General features: G+C 41.4%; 1 protein-coding gene across 2 annotated transcripts in view; it reads left to right on the plus strand.

Annotated features, from left to right (window-relative positions):
* RAPGEF5 (Rap guanine nucleotide exchange factor 5) overlaps positions 1-21,976 on the plus strand; it is a 227,507-nt gene that overhangs the window by 190,721 nt on the left and 14,810 nt on the right. For both annotated transcript variants that reach the window (XM_086694511.1, XM_086694502.1), the window contains 7 exons: positions 162-311; positions 4,025-4,122; positions 7,312-7,434; positions 9,397-9,575; positions 14,802-14,892; positions 17,260-17,310; positions 18,108-18,195. In XM_086694511.1, the coding sequence (XP_086550637.1) occupies positions 162-311; positions 4,025-4,122; positions 7,312-7,434; positions 9,397-9,575; positions 14,802-14,892; positions 17,260-17,310; positions 18,108-18,195 (780 nt within the window). The remainder of the gene's footprint in view (positions 1-161; positions 312-4,024; positions 4,123-7,311; positions 7,435-9,396; positions 9,576-14,801; positions 14,893-17,259; positions 17,311-18,107; positions 18,196-21,976) is intronic.

The following is a 21,976-nucleotide window of genomic DNA, read 5'->3' on the forward strand; positions in this document are numbered from 1 at the left end:
TATATGTATGCCTTCAGGCACTTGGGTGCAGACATAAATATGTAAATCTAGTTCTGTATGTTTCCTACTAAAGAGAATAGTAAGGTAGATGACTTCACTTGAAAAAAGTCTGTACCTGACTACAGTTATCTGTTTACTAACCCTTCTTTTGTTGTGTGCAGTTTTTTGCCATGTGTATATAACAGAGCACTCCTATGTAAGTGTGAAGGCAAAAGTTTCCAGTACAGCACATGAGATCCTGAAAGTTGTAGCAGAAAAGATCCAGCACGCAGAAGAGGATCTGGCTCTGGTGGCCGTCGCATTCTCTGGGGGTAAATGATTTTATGTCCTGGAATATTAATCTTTCCCTAGATCTCCTCTGAAAGGAGAGTCGACATTTTTATAGAGTGAATGTGCAGCTTGCCCCTTCTGGGTCCGCAGCTGGATGACCACAGTAACAATAAGAAGCCGCCTACCAGAGGTGTTTCCATGACAACGGTGGGGTACTGTTGGATTCTGAATTTCCTCCCCAAGAACTGAATAAAGAGGCATGCCACTGTTTTGAAATATAAAGCTTTTCATATTTTATACTCTAGATAAGCCTTCTATTTTCATATTTAAATTAACTTGGGAAATTGCTAAAGGATGAAATTACTTTAGGAAGGAAAAAGAAAGACAGCCTAGTCATATTGCTGGCTGACAGTTTAATACTTAAAAAGACTCCCTGTTGAAGGAAATAAAACCCACACTAAGCTGAAAGCTCCCAGGCAATGTTCCTTCAGGTGGACGTGGGGAGTGAGGTCTGGTTATAGCTTTTCCTTCTGTTGGGCCTTATTTATCCTCAGAGAATGGTTTATTGTCTGTTTTGAATAAGATCACACAGATTACAAGCTCACACTATCGATCTACGTGACCTGAACAGACCCCTCCATTTTCACTGGGGCCGGTCAGATCTCGATGTTGCTGGCCCCCTATTTGGCTTACAGTCTTTATTTAATATCTCATTAACCCTGAGAAAAATAAAAAGAAAGTGACTTAGCATCAGTAGTTGGAAAATGGAAGTACTGTGTGAACTAATCAGCCAGAGATAGGGCCGGAGGGAGAGGAGGAGCAGATAACTGGCATTCCTGTTTACCCTTTGTTATCATCCTAGAGGAAGGACAAGAATGTCAGAGTTTAACCTGGTGTTACAGCATTGCTGTGACAGAATCTTCTATTGCTTTGTTACTCACAAGCAGGTAAAATGGTCCTACAAGCTAGTGGATTACATATGCGAACCAATATAGCCTTCTGCCTGGGCCTAATGAGAGTCTCTCCTTCCCTCTCAAGGGGCCCTCATTGTGCATCCCGTCATCAAAACAGTATCTAGAGAAAAAGAGCAAAAGGGGGAGAAACATCTGGACTACATGAACTTTAATCGGAGAGTGGTCGAATTTTTAATAAATATTTCAGGCATTCCAGATAGATGTGATAAATGTCTATTATGTTTCATTTTAAATGACCAAAAATATTAAATTATTCCAAACAGTATTGAGCTTCCCTCAAGACAGTACCATTACAGAAAGTAGTCACCAGGTCCCCATTCTGCAGGAGGAAGGACCCTGAAGGAACTTGGTAGCACAACTGAGACCCATCTCCCTTGGGGGTGACTCACAGTCAACCCAGGGCCACACGTGAATCTGGGAAGTAATGAGTAGCTCTTTGAATACTCAGTATCTATTTGATGGCCATGAAATACCATTTTTACACTCTATTAAATTAGATTCATCAGGGAGGCCAGTGTCGTCGTAACGTGTATAGACTCAGTGCTAATCTTCGCTAGAAATATCAGCTTATCTCTTAAGTTATCCCACAGATGTGGAACTGTGCCATCATTTTCCACCAGTTAGTACTTTTGTCTGTTAAGAACCTTTCTGCCTGTAGCTTAATATTCTCCAAACAATAATGCTTTATGAAAAAGCAGGGGGGAAGAGTTTAATATATTCCTTGCTCTAGTTCCCTGATTTTCAGTGAATAGTGTTTTAAATGCTACTTCAAAATGAAATGACAATGAGATCTACTCTTACTTTCTTTTGTCAAAAGAAGTTTAAAAACGTTGCAATGTTGTAGGTTTTGTGGATTTTTCTAAAAAGACTAGTGCTGTTATCCTCCTAGCTTTCAGGGTCATTTTGTACCTAGAGAAAGGTATATGTATGTAGTAACAGAAATCTGCCTACCTAGTTATTCAGAGCTTAAAATTCTATGACCCTTAATCTTTTATAGTACAGTGACAAACCTGAAAATAAGAAAAAAAAAAATATTTCTCAGGAAATGGAAAAGTTACTATCAGAAAGCCATGGCATTTGACTCCGTAGCAAGTGCAGAATGGCTCTCATAAATCCAGATATAAGGTGGACATAGGAACACACAGGTTGTAAGAAACTGCAGCTGGAGGAAGAGGGAGACAGAAGAACTTGAGAGGCCAGCCAAGTGGGACCATTTACCATGCTCGTCAGCAGCCTGACATGAAAGTGCTATTGATCTTTATAATGCTGGGCCATAAAGAATATATTGGATTATCATTTGTGTACTCTGTATTAAGCAGAAATGTTCAAAACAAAATTTGGCCTTTGAACTGATTAAGTTATCTAGAAAAACGTATGTGGAATATTGCATTCCCCCACCGTGCTGGTAACGAAAAGGCTGACTTAGAAGCTGATTATGTTAAAGTGCACTGAACTCGAAGATTGGTTTAGTCAATTCCCATCTGTAATTTGTAGTTACGAGGAGGACTTTTTTCTATGAAGAAGGCTTTGTGTTATAAGAGAGCTCCAGTGATGGTAGAAACATGACTGAAGGACAGGAACAGTTTGTAATCAGGGAAATATGAAAAATACTCCACTTTACTAGTAGTCAAGAAATACAAAATAAACTGAGAATCTAGTTTTGGTCTTAGCTGAATAGCAGACTTAACATCAGTAATGATCAGTGTTGATCAGTGTAAGAATTCAAAAGCCATTGGGCAGTTTGTATCCGAAACTTTATTTTTTCTTAAGTTTATTTATTTTGAGGTGGAGAGGGGCAGAGAGAGAGGGAGACAGAATCCCAAGCAGGCCCTGCGCTGTCAGTGCAGAGCCCGATGTGGGGCTCAAACGCAAGAACCATGAGATCATGATCTGAGCTAAAGTTGGACGTTTAACTGACTGAGCCACCCGAGCGCCCCTGTATCAGCAACTTTAAAAAATATTCATTCCCCTTTGATTTAGTAATTCCATTACTGGGAATCTATCTTTAAAAAATCATCTATAAGCAGCCAAAAATTTATGCATAAGGATGTTGACTTCAGGAGTATATGACTGCTATAATAATAGATCCCATTTATCAAGCCCTTGTTATGTGCCACACCCTGTGCCAGTATTTACATATATCTTGCCATCTAATTTATATAACAAAAATATTGAAAACTATTAAATTGGTCAACAATAGAGGAAAGATGAAATGATGGTATAATGGACTGTTATATACCAATTAAACATGACATACCTAAATATTTTTGACAAGTGGTTATAAGTGCTTATAGCAAAATCAGAATATAAAGCCAGATATAGAATAATTATAAATGTATATGTGTGTATGTATCCATACTAATTTTGAACACATATGTATAAATAATTGCAATTGTATATGTGTGTGGGTATTGGTTATACACATTTACGTGAAGATCAGAACAAAAATAGACCCAAGTGTTATCAAAATAGCCTCTATACGGTTCTCAGAGTGATGGGATTATGAGTGAATTTTACTTTTCTTCCCTAAACTGGTCTGTATTCTAAAGAATGACTAAAAATTATAAGAAGGAATGATAAGAGGTTTCCACTTTATGCGTAGTGAGCAGTGATGTCCATGCTCCCATTGGTGCCATTGCACAGAATATGCAGAACTGAATTAAATCTATATTGTTTGCTTTTAAATATTTTTCTTTGGCAGTTTTCACTTTTTAGATATACTGTGTATGCCTACCACTGTTCTTGTGTGTCTAATCTCTCTCCCTCTTTTTTTAATAAAGAAAAACATGAACTTCAGCCAAATGACTTGGCCATCTCCAAATCCCTTGAAGCATCTGGTCGGATATATGTCTACCGGAAAGACCTGGCTGACACTTTGGTAAGGACTTTGAGCCTTTTACTTGAAACACAAATGGCACACTGAAATCATATTTTTTTGTATGTTTTGTAATACATGGTAGAAAAGTACATTGAACCACCCCCTCCTCTGGCCAACAATACGCTTGTCAAATAACACTGCTTTTGCAAATCCAAGGCAAGTACAACTTCAGGAATCCTAAACCCTTCTGAAGTCAAACCCTGCTTCTCTCTGGGCCCCTGAAACAAGGGATATGAAAGAAGTGACCCTCCTCTCCAACAGAATCTTAATTCTATTTCTTCTTTTTGGGTGGATATGTGGAGATTAGGCTGAGAAATGTACCCTGTGCAGATTTAAGGAGAAAGAGACTCCGTATCCTTGTTTCAGTCCATTTGGTGCACTTTGAATGTACCCTTCCCTGGAAGAAAAGGTAGATTATCAGCCTTCCCCATGTAAGGTAGGCTCCTAACAATGGTACTTTGGATGTAGATAAGGAGTAAGAGTTTAAAGAAATGTAGAACCCACTCTGTAAGTTATTTTCATTTCAAACTTAAGCATATTTATGCCTAAGCAGATGATTTGTCGTTATGTTCCCAAAACCCTCAGTGTTATGGTTGCTTTCTGCATGGTAGGATCAGGCCTTGGATCCATCACCCATAAAAGACAGGCTCTGCCAGATTGTGGTGGTATCATCTAGACTCTTGGTCTCAGTCTACTTCAAGGAGCCATCACTAAGCTGGTTCTTTCTAGCTGACTCCTGTTGTATGTATAATTGAGGAATGTATACACCATATTGGTTAACCAAAACTGCTTATAATAGAAATATTTTATGTGAAATTACCTACAAGTATCAACCTACCATACTATTAATCATAGTCAGTTTTTGCACATAGTACCAGACAGGTGCTGAGTAATTTACATACAGTATCTCATGTAACATTGCCAATAATCCTGTGACATTCAGAGAGGCTGAGTAACTTACTCTCACTTCCTACAGCCAAGGAAGGGAAAGTGCTAGGACTCCAGTTATATTTGGCTCTGAAGCTATTACACATGCCTTTCCTTTGTAGGTGGTGAGGGAGCAAAGGAAAGGAAAACTTTAGTCTTACTAGGGTCTTTCCACTTCTGAGTGTCCTTCAGCAGGTCGCAGGTCCTGTGTCTGTACATGATGTAATTCTGTCAATGAACTGTGACAAACACAATGCTTCACAGCATCCTTGAGTAGATAATGAGATTGGCTTGATTTTAGTCCTCACTGTAAAGGAGGACCATCTACCCTGCGGCTGCTGTGGAGCTCCTGGTGACGAAGGAGACCTACACTCTGTCTCCCATGCCCTTCTTCCTCGTGCTCCCCATAGACTTGGCTGCAGTTCCCTGCCATGCACACCTAGAGCTGTCTCCCGCCATGGGCCAGAGCCAGCTTCAGAAGAGTGGGAGGCAGGCCTGAGCAATGTCTTAATGGAATAAGTAGGTGCTCACTCTGAAGTATGTTCCGAGATGAGCCAGGTGCCATCTTGCCCTCATATGTTTCCCGCCACCACCTCTGTGCACCACCTAAAATTGCCCTGTTGGAACCCCAGCTTTCAGCATTTTATCCCCAAAAGAGTTCAGTTGAAACGGAATATTAATAAGGGTAGGATAACATGTGGAGCCACTAGCATGCACTGTATTTACATATTGATTAATCTTCTTGGAGAGCAGGAGTTAGAGCCCTGAATGAGTGGGATAGAGAAATAGAAAGTGTTTCTTGGAGAGGGCTGTGGACAGCCTTGGGCAACCAGAGGGCAGTACCAGGGTGAGGGATGCATTTAGGGAGAAAGGAGGAGGAATAAAAAGCCAAATCTCCAAATTAGTTTGCCGAGATTTATGTTATTTCCCAGCTCTTGGCTCTCCCTGTGAATGCCTACAGTGTAGCATGGCATCTGGCTGATTCCAGACTAATCAGGCCCTGAGAAAGGTGGGCTTCCCTCTCTCAGCACCTCAGTATTTGCATGCATTTTCTCAGTCCGCCCTCATCAAGTACCACGCTGTGTCCCACTCTGGCCTACGGGCACAATTTGAACCTTGACCTGCTCTGAAGAGAATCACATCTGTGGAAAAGCTCTCTGAAAGTCGTCTGTCATTTGTTTTTTTTTTTCAAGTTAGGAAACCTTTTCATAACAGTAAACCTTGTAAAATGCCAATAATTTTGCAGTTTTTAAATAAGAATTAATGTTTATAATCTGAATTCCCTTCGTCCTGCCACGTCCTTAAATTTTGCAAAGTCCCATTCTTTTTTTTCCCAAGTCATTAACAATTTTAACATCATTAGCTATTCAAATTGTGTGTGTTTTTTTAAGTAAACTCTAACCCCAACATGGGGCTCAAACTCACGACCCTGATGAGATCACATGTCCTACTGACTGAGCCGGCCGAGATGCCCCCGGAGAATTTACATTTTAATTAGAAAATATCAAATATTTTGAAAAGATGCCAAATAACTTTTAATAAATTTAACAGTGTCCAAAGATTTAAAGTCGTGGTGGCATTTAATAATTTCATGCCAGATTTTAAGGAAACAGTATTACCAGACTCATACCTATTTGTGTAGGGAAAGCAACAGATCCTTAAAATAATCATCTACCATGGGGTGTAAATGAAGTGACATTTATTTTTTTATTTCTTGTTTAAATTTGTATCGCTTTCCACAGGCATTTTAATAAAACTTGTAAATGTGTGTCTGGGATGAGGCTTGTTAAACATACTTCCTGTAAAAGCCATGTCTGTCTTTATTGAAGTGCACCATGACATTTCTTTTGTTTGTTTTTATACTAACCTGCTGGCACATTAATTCTTACCAGAAGCCAAAGTGATTTCAGGGCTTTCGCTTTCATTATGCTGTCTGCTGGGGCAGTGTTTTATAATCAGATTTGTAGATGCGTGCGCATGTGCATGCGTGCGCGTGTGTGTGTATGTGTGTATGTGTGTGTGTTGGGGGGAGGGGCAGGCTAACTCAGTGAAGTATCATTGATCACATTCTACTGTTTCCAAGGCTGTTTCCCAATTTGGTTGCATCTTACCAAAGATGAACAGACTAGGGAAAATATTAAGTGTACCCAGACAAGATGCCTTTCCTAATCTGGGTTTCTAGTGCCTTTCTGTGGCCAGCCAGTTCAGTGCCAAACATTTGGGAATTGCTGAGGGTCCTTTTGCTTCTGTCTGTTGGTTTAGAACCCATTTGCAGAAAATGAGGAATCACAGCAAAGGTCGATGAGGATTTTGGGAATGAACACTTGGGATCTTGCTCTGGAATTAATGAATTTTGATTGGAGTCTCTTCAATTCAATCCACGAGGTAAGTGAGTAGTGAAAAGATAAAATAAATGGTAGTGCTATTTCAACTGTGAATTCTTCTTCGGAGAATATTTGTGTGTGGCTAAGTTTTAAGAAGATCCATCATCTGGTGATGCAGTTATGCTTAGGATACCATAGCCCAGAGATATTTGGGGACTTGAAATATATTGAAAGACTGACAGAAACCTAGGAAAATCAGAATACATGATCGTGCTTTATTTGTTCCTTATATAACCATACATGTACTGTAGTATAAATATGCTATGTTTTTATATGTATGGATATATATGTATTTGCATGTTTATGAAGCTCTAGGGGGGTTGAAGAGCCATTTTACATTTGATGACTTTAATACTGATCCTTTTATTTTTTCTGTAAAGTTGACTATATGTATACAAGAACCATATTTATGTACTTACCTACATACACATACAGCCATTCTTTTACTCAAAAACATTATATAAATTTAGATTATGCTACAGGACATAAAGTACTTTCTTGAAAACTTTGAGATATATTTCAAATTTTTATGTTCATCAACCCTCCCTTTAAAAGACAGCTTAAACATTTATAAAATAGTAGGGGCAAAATGCTACTGACAATTAAGGAATAAATGTAGCCAGTGGAAAAGGCTCACAGGAATCAGGAGATGAAAAATGAGACAGCCCTCTGCAACCATAGGTTGCATTTGCTTTGCCATGTAGTAAAATGTTTCATTACAAAACAGCCTTTCCTTCTGAGGGAACTAGCGCAACTTGAGGACTTGAGCTTCACTTTCATTTTGGAATGTCTTTTAAATGTCTTCATATTTTCTCGTTAAAAACAATTCCAACATTATTGTAATCTAAATTTTATTTTGCGCGCGTGCGAGAGAGAGAACGTGCACCTGTGCACGCGCGTGAGCAGGGGAGGGGCAGAGAGAGAGAGAGGGAGACAGAGAATCAATCTCAAGCAGGCTCCACACGTCAGTGCAGAGCCTGATGCAGGGCTCGAACCCACAAACTGTGAGACCATAACCTGAGCCAAAATCAAGAGTCAGGCACTTAACTGATTGAGCCACCAGGTGCCCCTATAATTTAAGTTTGAGCAAGTAGTGAACTCATTCAAGCTAAATGATTTGTGCCTTTGGAAATGTTAATAGAATAGGACATGTCCCTGCTTGTACTGCTTACTCAGTGTGAGAACTGGCATTACTTCTGCAAAACACACAGTGCAGACGCACCCCTGTTCCTCTCTGCATCCCTGTTCCTTTCCCTGCAGGGAAATCTCCCTGTTCCTCTGCACATGGTCAGTCTCTATAAATAGTTGCTGGTTTTACTCAATTTTGTAAATTTTGGACGTTGCCGTAATCTTATCATTCTCTTTCTGTTTATGATTTTACTATATCTTATATCCGTGGTTCTCAAAGAGTGGGTACCCAGACCAACATCATCAGCCCCACCTGGGATCTTGTTATAAATGCAGGGTTTTGGCCCTACCACAGACATACTGAATCAGAAAATTTAGAGGATGGGCCCAACCATCTGCTTTAACAGACCTCTAGGTGTCTGATTCACACTAAAATTTGAGAACCTTGTCAGAAGACTCTACCTGTGAGAGTTTCATGTGCATCTTAACAAATACTAGTGGCAAACATTTCCCTTGTTTTTGCCAATAGAGCAAGTTCAGGAAGTTTGGATTTGATTCAGCCTATAATTTAAACTTTAGAACTTACTAGATTTTCATGTAAAAAGGCATCATCTGCACATTCTAAAAATAACATTTATGGGCAGATTCCAGGTGAACATTATTTAATAAGATCTCTCTAAAACTCCGTTGTTTCAAATTGAATATATTGTTATTATTCTCAAGACCTGTGATGCTGTGAGAGCTGCTACCTGAAGTAGCTCTGAAAAATGAACTAACTTTTGTATCAACTTGTGTTTATGCTAAAAATAAATGCTGGTACAAATCTGTCTTTCAGCAAGAGCTGATCTACTTCACGTTCAGCCGACAAGGAAGCGGGGAGCACACCGTGAACCTCAGCCTTCTGCTTCAGAGATGCAATGAAGTCCAGCTGTGGGTGGCCACGGAGATTCTGCTCTGCGGCCAGCTGGGCAAGCGAGTGCAGCTGGTGAAGAAATTCATCAAAATCGCTGCGCAGTGAGTTCTGGCGCTGAAAAGCATAATTCCTCTCGTCTCCTTGAGAGAGTACATTTTTTTCCTTGTGATGATAAGAAGGGTTAGGAGGTAAACGTATAATACTGAGTTAAGTGACCAAATGATGGAAAAGGTCTCTTCTTGAATATTTATGTCTTTGCATTTGAAGTATTCCTGCTGTACAGTGTCAAAACACCGGCCTAAAGCCCTCTGCTCTGTGCTGCAGGATGATTAAGCAGGCAGCACAGTGCCCACATGCTCCATCCTGGGGCAACGGGGAAGGTGATGTGAGCAGGGAGAATCATTGCAAATGAGGTGCATTTGAGGATTCTGCTCTTGACTGCTTGATGCCCACGGTGTGAACTTGGCGAACTCTTTAGCAGGCCCTGCACTGGTCAGTCCCAGCTGACCTCTGAGCCACACCCCCTGGGTGCAGCCACTGTGAATGGCTGTCTATCCCATACACACCATCCTCCAAACCTGGACATGTGTTGTTGGCTCAGCCAGAATGACCCTTCCACCCTACAAATGGCTGCCATTCCTAAGACCTAGGTCAAATGTTGCTTCCTTCCTGAAGTCATCCCTGACTTTCAAATGCAGGATCAGCCATTCCCTATCCCACTCTCCCTCACACACATGCTTTTTCGCTTTTAGCTTCTTTATTATATTTTTTAACTTCTGTGTTTAGGTAGAATCCCTTCACTTGGCTGGGTTAGCCTCCAGAGGGCAGGGACCATTGCTAAGCAAACATTGTACCTGAGATGTCTGGTGCAGAACTTGGTAAATAGCAGTGACTCAGTAAAGGTTAGTTGAATGACATTTGAGTAACTTGCTGGGAGCATCTCTTCAAATACCAGGTTCGTATCTTGAGACTGCTCTTGAGGCAACTTCCAACAGAAGTAGACAGCATGAATCAGAATCTTGCCCAGTTCCCTCTGCCTCCCATCTTATTTCTCCTTTGTCTCCCAAAATAGTTTTTACATCACACCGTTTTGGAGTATATGTCCATGTAATGCGTTCGGGAACTATATATTGATCATTGATTACATGTGCAGATCCATGCTGCACTGACCCTGTGCACAATCCCTGGCTTGGAGGAGTCTGCAATGTGCTGGAAAGGATGCTTTGAGAATTAAAATGGCTAATGTGCAGAAGAGAAGGGGGGGTGCCCTGTTCCAAGATCAAGTTCTGTTGGGGGCCTTAGAGGAAGGGAAGCTCTTAGGCCAACAACGTGGAAAAGGAGGACTGGAAAAACATTCATGAAGAAAGTAGCATTCAAGTCTGTATTTGAAATCTGGGTGAACTGGACGGATAAGATTCCAACAGTTCACACTCTCCATGGAGGTGAACCTCACTGGAAGAGGGTGTTAGAGGGGCTCACTGGAGGCAGACCACATATGGTCAAGGAAAGGAACCTCATCCACTTTGGCCAGAGTGGAGGGGTATTTGTAAGAAAGGTGTGGGAGAGCAGGAGGTTGATCTGCAAAGGAAGATAAAACCAAATTGTGAAGGATGTTGAATTTCAGGTCAAAGAGTTTGGACTGAATTGAGAAGACAGGGATTCATTACCAAGTGTCTGTGCAAGAGACCCATAGGAGCAGAGCTGTCCCCCAGGAAGGTTGATCTGGAAGTAGCACATAGACTGAACTATAGGCAAAGAGACCCCACAGGCATGATATTTTGTTTACCCAGCAAGAGATGATGGAAGTTCCCAACCTGGTATTTGGTGTTACTGAGAATGGGAGGAGAGAGAAATAACAGAGACACCTACATCTTGGATGGTTTTTATGGTGAAAGTTCCTTTTTTTGATTTGGCCAGTGTATTCCAAACAGCCTGTGCAATTCATAAAGGTGAGGCTCTTTTGGATCAAAAGCTTTCTTATAAATGCCAGTTACTTGGAGAAACGGGATGTTAATGTCCCAAGGAGTAAAATGACACCACACAGCTTAGTTCCACTATAAGATTATATCTATCCTCAGGGAAATGAAATATATTCACATCTTCTCCTTATGGCCCCATGCTCTTGAATTATTTACTGTACTGGTCTCTCTGTCCCCAGCCCATGGAATAGAATGCCAACAGAAACATAAAGTTAAATTCCTCATAATCACACTAGTAGGAATAACCAAGGGAAAACAGTAATTTCCATGATCATGAAGTGTCTCCCTTGCCTAAGGCATCTATTTGCATATTCATGTTTCCCTTCCTTCTCACCAACCCCATCCCCCACCTCTGTGGTTTGAGTGGAGTTTATTTCCTCACACAGACAAAGGAATGTTTGCTAAACTGGAATGTTTCAGTGTCAGTCTGTTCTTATCATGGAATGAATGAACCTGGGTAACAAAGGATTCCAGACTGGATTGGTATCCAGCGTTGATACTGTATCAATTTGTCTTCTAGAGAAATCATTTTTTCTACTTACAGGTTCAGACATTAGTTATATGTGCTTTTTTTTAAATTATTATTGTAAGGATGACTTAAAAAGAAGACAATTGTTTATGGGAGCTAAAGATAAAAAGATGAGAATTCTATCTAAGATTGCAGATAGATAAATGGTGTTGAATAAAATGAGGAATAATAAACCTTTTTATAATGAATAACGATAAAACCATTTCCCCCAAGAGTCTTGTTTTCAACTCCAGAAAGTGCTGTGTGAAAAGCTGCCTCTCTACAAGGCTTTCCGGTAACGGGCAGAATATAAAAATGAAATACGTACATACTCGAGCCATAAGGAACTTAATGTCTAGTGAGGAATCACAGAACTGTGGAGCCCGGGAATGTGAGAGGACCTGGGAGTAAGCAAGAGCCTCCAGCTGACGTGCTGTGATGTAGGGGCTGGAGAGTTCTTGCTGACCACAGGAGCCTCTCACCTCAAATCATCACTTCAAGAGATGAGCTGACTGAAAAAGAAGGGGTTATGCCTGGCTAACTCAGTTGATAGAGCATACTCTTGATCTCTTGATCTCAGGGTTGTAAGTTTGAGCCCCACGTTGGCTGTAGAGACTACTTAAATCTTTAAAAAGCGAGAGAGAGGAGTGGAGCTGACTCAAGTCTGTCCTGGCTGGTGTGAACTTTCCAGGGGTGTGATGAAACAGAAAGGGTAGACTGAGGGAAGTGTATGACAGAAGGGAAGCAGAGTCAAAGTATTGATGCCTTTAGTCACCAATGATTTACAAAAACAGGTGGATTTCTAAATCATTGACCAGAAGGCATCTTTATTTGTTTATCATGGAATATACCAAATAGCGTTCACCCAGGAGAATGGTGGCAGAAACCAGATGAAGTGACCAATCAGACTGAGTCTTGAGTCCTCTTGCCTCCCCTCTAACTGCAGGCACTGGGCCCATGGAGACCCAGCAGTGGGGGGTCCTGCAGGACTGTGTCCACCCCACATATTCTGGACCCTAGGTATGGAGACAGCAGCACCTTTCCAGGTTCCACAATTAATGGGGATGGAACTTCGAAATGCTCCCCGATTGACCTTCTCTGCCCTGGAGCCCAGGCACAGCTATATTGGGCAGTATCTAGCCCATGGGGCTGGGACTAGGAGCAGGCCACTTAGGGAGGACCTGCCAGGGCACATGCAGCTGTGTATGTGCCCCACATACACAACCCCATGGGGGTCCTGCCACAACCCCAAGCATTCTTCTGGTTCTAAACTAGATACTTTTATACCCAGTCTGTGTCACTGGAAAGCAGTACAGTTTCTGGGGACAGTTTTTACCAGAACCTTTAAGTTCAAGGATAGCTTTTGACCAATCATGTAATGACTGGAGGTCTAACTTAATTAAAAGAACGATAGATAGGGGCACCTGGGAGGCTCAGTTGGTTAAGCATCCAACTCTTGATTTCAGTGAGGTCATGAGATCAAGGCCTGCATCAGGCTCAACGCAGAACTTGGAGCCTGCTTGGGATTCTCTCTCCCCTCTCTCTCCACCCTTCTCCTGCCTGTGCACATGCTCTCTCTCTCTCAAAACAACAACAACAACAAAAACAGCAACAACAACAACAACAACAAGAAACCTATAAATACAGTTGAAAAGTTTTATACACAGGGATACTCATTGTTGCATTCTGTATTGAATTGAGAATAACTTAAATGTCAATAATAAGGCAATAAGTAAACACATCATGAAATATATTTTTGATGAAGTTATAGAACCATTGATGATTGGGAAGAATTCATAATATATACTGTATCAGAGTATAATTGAAGAAGCAGGATACAGAGTTATATATACACTGTTCCCAAGTTCCATCTAAGATATTGGTGAAGATGTGATGGGAGAGACAGCATCTGGTACAAGCTAAGTTATTATACACCAGGTAGTGTTTTATGCACTGGCTTACTGTTGAGCATTTTCATATTTCTTCATATTTATCAAATTAGAGTGATTTCTTAATTTTAAAAACTAGTCTCAGAGAAGTGTTTTTTTAATGCACCCCAGAAAAAGGAGTGTCCTCAACTCACAGGCTGTCCTGGCTGAACTGGGAGACCTAGCCCCCTTTGGGGGTTTTGAGAGTTAGTGGAATTTTAACCAATTAGGTTGAAGGGCATGACTGACGTTATGCAGAACAGATAAGCTTACAGAGTGAATGGAGCTCAATGTGATTTTATTTTGCGTTTTTTCCTCCTTTTTTTTCTCTAAATGAGAAATGTGGGACAGTATCCCCCATGATACATGCCATGTTTTATATAGATATATAATACAGTAGCTATTTTGTTGATAGCAAGGAAAATGCATCTGAATGTCATGGGAGGGGAAGCTTGGACCACTGAGGTGGGAGGGGCTTGTCTGTCAAAACATAAAGACAGCATCCTGATTAAAGAGATGGGCAAGAGAGCTGTTATAATGAGAGTTTGCTATATATAAAGAAACACGAATTCATGAGTTTTCAGTTGAAATTTTAAATGCGTCATCCAAAATAGATATTTTAAAAGGAGGAATCTTCTGAGGCGTCTAGGGGGTGTCAGGAGCACAGATCTTTCCCTAGAGGTAAGGATAAGCCCAAGCATTTGGAATCTGTCCCCTGTGTTAGGAACAGTGTAGGGGATACCACTCCCCATCCATAGGGGCGGTCAATGTGTGTTGGCCATGGGGCAGAGTTCAGCCCTGCCCTGGACATTGAACTCTGTGGCCTAGGACAGTCTTTTGGGCTTTATCTTTTGTGGCCTTCTGGCAAAAGCACGTTGCTCCAAGTACCTTGTACTTTCTTTTATTCCGTAGCTGCAAAGCCCAGAGAAACCTGAATTCTTTCTTTGCTATTGTGATGGGTCTCAACACTGCTTCTGTGAGTCGGCTGTCGCAGACCTGGGAGGTGAGCCTTGGGGGCCCACATGAAAGGGGGAAGTGGGATAGGGACAAATAAAACTGAAGGGGAAACATGCCAACCAAAGGCCTTTATTTAAAATACATTGACTTAGGGGCGCCTGGGTGGCGCAGTCAGTTGAGCGTCCGACTTCAGCCAGGTCACGATCTCCCGGTCCGTGAGTTCGAGCCCCGTGTCAGGCTCTGGGCTGATGGCTCAGAGCCTGGAGCCTGTTTCCGATTCTGTGTCTCCCTCTCTCTCTGCCCCTCCCCCGTTCATGCTCTGTCTCTCTCTGTCCCAAAAAAAATAAATAAACGTTGAAAAAATAAAAAATAAAATACATTGACTTAAATGGTTTAAATGAGGTTAAGTACCACTCAAAAAAAATGTTAAAAATGAATGTGTCAGGTAGAACTATTTTGATCACATGGTCTTCAGGATGGTTCTATTATATATATAATAGAACATAAATTGTACACACATGCATATTTGTTTTCTGCCCTGCTGCCATGATAGTGTGGTTACAGTCCCATGCTAGTCCTTTCGAAGTGATGACATATGTCCAGAGCAGATTTGTTGAGATACTAATGAATGTAGGCTTCTGGTCCTTTCTCTTGCATTGCCCCTGGCATTGTGTTCAGTGGAGGATGTGTATCTTTGTAAAATTTGCAGACATAAAGTGATTTTGTATTCTTTTTTCCAAAGAGGGGCCCGCAAAGTAGTATGTTTCAGGCTTCACAAGTCAGGGCTCTGCCTCTGTCAGTGTTGCGTGATAATGGCCATTCCGGTTCTAAGGTGGAGAGGCCCACTCAAGTTAGTCCAAGTTCTGAACCGCAGACTATAATGGGCCTATGAGAAAAGAACTGAAACCGAGATGCCCCTAAATGTGTCTAGGCACAGATACAGGGCTCTCAGCCTCTCCCCGGGCCCCATCACCTTCTTTTTGGACTTTTGTTTCTTTCTCTGCCTCTCTGTTCCCTACTGACTGGCTACCGCACTGCATGCACCTTTTCTCTCCCTCATCTTTTTCTCTTTAACCATTCAGGCTTCTTTCTCCCTTATGACCCTGAGCTCCATGTGATTCCTGTGGTCTCAGTTTCTCTCCAGCCCTCTCTGATTCAGCTCCTGTCACTACTCCATTCTGATGGTCCCCTGATTCAAACTCCTACAACCTAGGCCAGCTAGCTTTTTCTTACGTTAGATCTCAACTCAGAGCTCTGAATAACGGGGATTCACTGTCTTTGCTTCAGGGGCCATACTTCATTGGAATGCATGGTGGTGACCTGAGGGTCAGGGTCACCGCCCCTTAAAGGAGTGCAAAAGAAAAGAAACGAAAGGCCTGCCTTCCCTGGTTAAGCAAACACGACCTGCACACACATTGTGAGATGAAAGGAGATGGCCAACAAAGGCCACAGTCAATCAGAGCAGGAGGGAAAAGGCCAGCAAGGGTCAGAAGAAAGTGGAATTTGAATTAAACCTGGAAAGAAGCTTTGATTTGCAGAAATTGAGAGGAGAAATAATTAAGTTCCAACAGCATGCGTTTCATGCACATGTTGACTGCCTACCATGTACAGGACACTCATCAGTGCCGTGGCTGGTAGATAATGGGCCGGGCAAACGAGAAGAAGGTCTTGGACCGGCTCCACTTGGACCACAGAAGGGCAAGTGGGGACTCACAGCAAACCACGCAGCTAGAAAGGGGCAGAGTCGGAATTCAAATTCAGACTGACTACTAAGTCAGTATGGAAGGTATCCAGTATTTCCCTTAATCGTGTCAGAGCTAGGCTGGAAAATCCCAGGTGCTTCTTGCTTGGGCCCAAATTTTTATTTGGGAGGATGGCATATGTTTCTACCCTCTATGATGTTGATGTGGTTGCTCTTCACTATTCAGTAGTTCCTTCCCACTGACGTGCAGGCTTTGTCACTTAGAGTTTTTATGGCCTTTCACCATTTAGCCCTCTGCTGTGAAACACAGTTCTATCATTTAGACAAAAAATGTCAGCCAATATTATTTCCCACTCAGCAAGACTCTGTAAGAAGACCAGAGCATTCGCCGAAGGTGGGATATGGAGCTGAAATTCAAGTTTGTATTAAAAAATCACCCGTGTGTGGAATGTGTGACCAGCTAGATTCCTGAGTCATGTAGCTGTGCATTATTTTAAACTGTCTTGAGCAACATTCCCAAGGAATGTCACATTAAAGAATGATGAAGATTGCCTAGTGAGAAGCAAGTGGCGTAGAATCAAATGATAGAGGTATTTATGCTCAGAAATGGGACACATGCCAGCACAGCTTAGGAAAAGTTCCCCTAGTGCCTCTGAAAATAACTGACTTCTTTGACCTTTTCCTTTTTGTATTTTGTTTGTTTGATTTTAGAAAATCCCTGGGAAGTTTAAGAAACTTTTCTCTGAACTCGAAAGTTTAACAGTAAGTAGCGAGCCAAAGGGGACTTACTCTTCAAATTAATGGATCGTAACAAATTTCCTTCTAGATTGTAATGGCCAGCACGTTGTACAGTAGCTTAGCCTACATCACTTGTGTATGAAAATGTAGCTTTGCTTCTTAAGGAATGAAGGAATGCACAGTTAATGCCTCTTCCTCTCCATGGAAAAAGGTAGTGAGAATGGTCCTTTTGACCTCATTTGGACAATGAAGATTTTTAAGTACCTAGTCCATTTCAAAGCTTACAGAATCAACTGGTATAAATGGAGTGTGTGGTCAGTGTCTTATGCATTACTGTTTTCTCCTTTTTCTCCTTTCTACCATTTCTTAGATTTAGGGTTTTTTTTTCTAATGTTTCTTTTCAGAACACAATAAAACAATGTGCTCTTACTTTCTGTGCATTGTCTGTGCATTATAAGGGAGGTGTTTCTTTGCAGTGTACCTAACAAAAGACTTTGGGGTTACCTCATGATAGAAATTATGCAGAGGAAACTGTACTTAAGAAACCTATTTGAGGAAAATAATAGGGCAATCAAAAGATGCCTCTCTTTTGCAGTCATTTCCCATTATTGTAAACCAATAAGTTGACTTTCATTCATTGCCTACATTTCTTGCCCTAATTTAGCGAGTTTATTCTCCTAGGAAACCTTTATCTACTTTGTTCTGAGGAAGAACCTCTCAATATCTAAATCATGTTCAAATTGTATAGCAAAAGTGGATTTAGAATTGTTTCTGTAGCACATTGATTTTTCTTTCTCTTTGTCATCTGCTTGGTTTGGCAGGATCCTTCCCTGAATCACAAAGCCTACAGAGATGCTTTCAAAAAGATGAAACCACCCAAAATCCCATTCATGCCCCTGTTGCTTAAAGGTAACAATTTTGTTTTATGTTGTGCAATTCCATCTTCAGAAATGTGTCATTCTAACTATGAGGGGCTGAAAAAAAAAGGGGGGGACTCTAGGTGTATTTTGTGAGACTAATTTTGACATTACACCTGTGTTTGCTTGTGATTGTTTTTCAAATGCTCAATTATTTCTGAGGTACCAGAAATACTTAATTGTACTCGAGAGATAAAGCATTTTCACCTGACTTCCAAAATTTGGGACTGGAAACATGTGTTTTTATTTTGCTCTGCTTCTAAGCATGGTCTTAGTTTCTTAGAGTTTACCATCCACTTGATTCAACCAAGAATAAGGCTGGGATAAAGAAACCAAACAGTGATCATGCTCTCTACATTTGCAGCTTAAATTTCAGGGAGCTCCCTGACTGGCTGCTGCTGTGTGAGAAATACCTGTGGTCAACACAGGCAATATAGTGGATGAAAATTATTGGTGGAGGACGTACTTTCTTTTTCCAGTAATGGAATCCATTTGGGAAAATATGTTACAGCTGCAAGCTAGTCCCCTGACTTCTCCTATAGAGCACCAAATAATTCATCCTGAAACATGTTAGTTACATTTGTTAATGAGATCTCAGTGGTCTCTTTCAAACCAAGAGGTTTAATTAAAAGGAAGTTCTTCTTATACTGGCCTATTCTGCTAACATTCAGTATATATTCTACCTAGGTGCTTTCCAGGGAAAAGGGATTTGGTCTTTTTTTTTTTTTTTTTTTTTTTTTTGTCATATTTTGATTCTTCCCAAGGGATTTTATAGGCATATTCTTTTATATAGCCTGTGCCCTTCAGAGGCATGTAACTTCTGCTAGGTCTGGCCCCAGTAGCTGGACTCCTAAATGTGATTCTGGAAGTGAGTTACCTAGTAACTGTGTTGTTGGATGGCCTTGCCAGGCTCCCTGCCTCCTCTGCCCCCATTGCTACCCCCACTGACAATAAAGCTGATCTTCCTTCCTCAGCTTCTCTCCAGAACAACCCGAGCTTTGGAGAATTTCTGAGTCGCTGTGATTCCCTGCAGCTCCTCATCTAGCCTGCATCTAGTATCAAGCAAGAATCTTTGTGAAACAATACTGTGTTAGCACAACTGAGAGGCATATAGATGCTGCATTCAAGCTGAAAAGATTCTGCTAAATGTAAATGGGTGAAATAAGGGGGATTGTAATGCCAAAATAGCAATTTAAACGTTTATTCAGGCTTATGATTTTTATTTGCAAAATAAAACACCTTCACCTGGACAGTGTGGGTGGCAGGTAGGACATAACACTTAGAATCATTTAGACACAAATAGGAAGCAGGAAATGAAGACAGATCTGGGAAAGGAATTGATTTTAAGCAGAAAACAATTTGAAACAAAATTTGTAAGGTAATGAGAAGTTAGTGGACAATGTCCCTTTAGCTTATTTAAATATGAGCAGTGTTTTTTGCTGTATATTCTTGATTTCCCCCCAAAAAATTTTTAATGCAGCCAAGTGTCTCACACTTATATCTTAGCTTAGATGCAATTTTCTGCTCTACTGAGTTTATCTACACCTCTTTGTTGGCAGCAAAACGAATTTCCCTTTTTTTCTACTGAAAATACATTCATTCACTCTAGTAAATTAAACATTTTTTTCTTTTTTTTATTAGAGGCTTTCTTGAGTTTAAGCAGTTTTCCCTTTTAAATATTTTGTGATTATAAAAATAAACATCATTAACACTTTATTTAAAATTATCATTTTTTTCTGGGATGCCTCGGTGGCTCAGTCAGTTAAACGTCTGATGCCGGCTAAGGTCATGATCTCACAGTTTGTGGGTTCGAGCCCCGCATCAGGCTCTGTGCTGATAGAGCCTGGAGCCTGTTTTGGATTCTGTGTCTCCCTCTCTCGCTGCTCCTCCCCCACTCATACTTTGTCTCTCTCTCTCTCTCTCTCTCTCTCTCTGAAAAATAAAAATTAAAAAAATTTTTTAATAAAATTATCATTTTGTCTGAAATAATTTCCAAAGGAATATAATGTAAAATTTAAAATATGTATATATCATGCCTGGAACAAAACATTTTGGAAAAAATAACATTGGGATGCCTGGGTGGCTCAGTCGGTTAAGCCTTCTGACTTCGGCTCAGGTCATGGTCTCGCGGTTTGAGTTAGAGCCCCACATCGGGCTCTGTGCTAACAGCTTCAGATTCTTTGTCTCCTCCTCTCTCTGCCCCTCCCATGCTCATGCTCTGTCTGTTTTTTTAATTGCAAAAAATTTTTTAAGTTGTAATAAACTACTTTAGAACAACCACCTTATTAATGAAAACTCGTTCTGCCCCTTGTGCCTCCCACTTTGGGTTGCTATTAGTTAGAGAAAAAGGACCCAATTGAACCCCTTGGATGTTAAGAAGGATTAGGCCTCCCATGTTTCTTTCTTTCTTTCTTTTTTTTGTTGAGACAGTTCCCAGTAAGCATGGAGATTATCAGGTAATCTGAGGATCCTTCCAGGCCTCAGCTTTCCTGTTTCCCAGTTGAATTCTTGCCTTTTGATTTAGTTGCCCCCATACTGTGGTGTGGAATCTGTTCAGAAAGCAGATGAATAGGAAACCCTAAATAAGTGTAGGAGAAAGGGTCCAGCTAAGCTAAAGTCCAAAGCAGCCAAATAGTCTGTTTCATTCAGTGTTTTGAAGATGGTAGTCCTTTCCAGTAGAGTCAATAATCAACAAGTGTTTGAAGATTAACTGAAGTCCTCCGGTGGGTTGTGTATGTATTTTAGAGAAGAGATGATTATTGCAGGTTTGCAAGTGTATTTAAATAAAAGGAAAACTGGTGTTTCTTCCTCCTCTTTTAATTGCCATCAACAAGTGGAGTCATTTTGTCTGGCACTTCTCTTATATGAAGTGTTTGGAGAGTGTTCAGGTGTCTCCAGATGAAAGGCACTCATTTCACACACTCAGCCTGGTGGGTACCCAGAATTGCTTCACAGCCCATGACTTAAGTTCTGAGATCCCAGGTTTCTTTCTCTCTCTCTGTCCCCTTCTCTCCCAACTTTCTTCCCTTCCCTTCCCTTCCCTTCCCTTCCCTTCCCTTCCCTTCCCTTCCCTTCCCTTCCCTTCCCTTCCCTTCCCTTCCCTTCCCTTCCCTTCCCTCCCCTCCCCTCCCCTCCCCTCCCCTCCCCTCCCCTCCCACGACTTAAGTTCTGAGGTCCCAGGTTTCTTTCTCTCTGTCCCCTTCCCTCCCAACTTTCTTTCTTCCCTCCCCCCCTTCCTTCCCTTCCCTTCTGACTGCATCACCTGCCATTCAACTGCATCAAAACCTTCAGCCACTTGAACCCCCTCTCCTGAGTGGCAGCCCCTCCAGCCTCTCTGCCCTTTCCACCCAGCCCCAAGCACCTTCCCTGCCTTATTCTCATGCTCATCAGCCTGACCTCCAAGCCCTAAGGGTTGGGGTTGAGACCACCCAAGAAGTGAAGAGACCTTAGGTTGGAGGAAAGAGAGGGAGCCACCAAAGGAAAGATTTGAAAAGTTGCAGACACACCCCACATGCCATAAATCTAGCCAGGTGACTGTAACGGGCTGTAAGAAATGTCCAAGTCCTTTCAATGTGAGCTCCCAGAGAGGCACAGTGGGGAAGAGGAAGCAGGCTCCCTGGGTTTGAGCCCTGGCTGGGAGGAGTAGAGCTGTGATCCTGGGCCAGCTGTGCATGTTCTTTGGCTCACAGTTTCTTCACATTCTGTCCTGCTAAGGCTTTACCTTACAGTCTTCTGTTAATGCCCTTTCTGATGCTGTTAATAGAGATAAGTGC

Source organism: Puma concolor, chromosome A2 (assembly GCF_028749965.1).
Source record: "Puma concolor isolate L17-30 chromosome A2, mPumCon1.1.hap2, whole genome shotgun sequence".
Taxonomy (NCBI): Eukaryota; Metazoa; Chordata; class Mammalia; order Carnivora; family Felidae; genus Puma; species Puma concolor.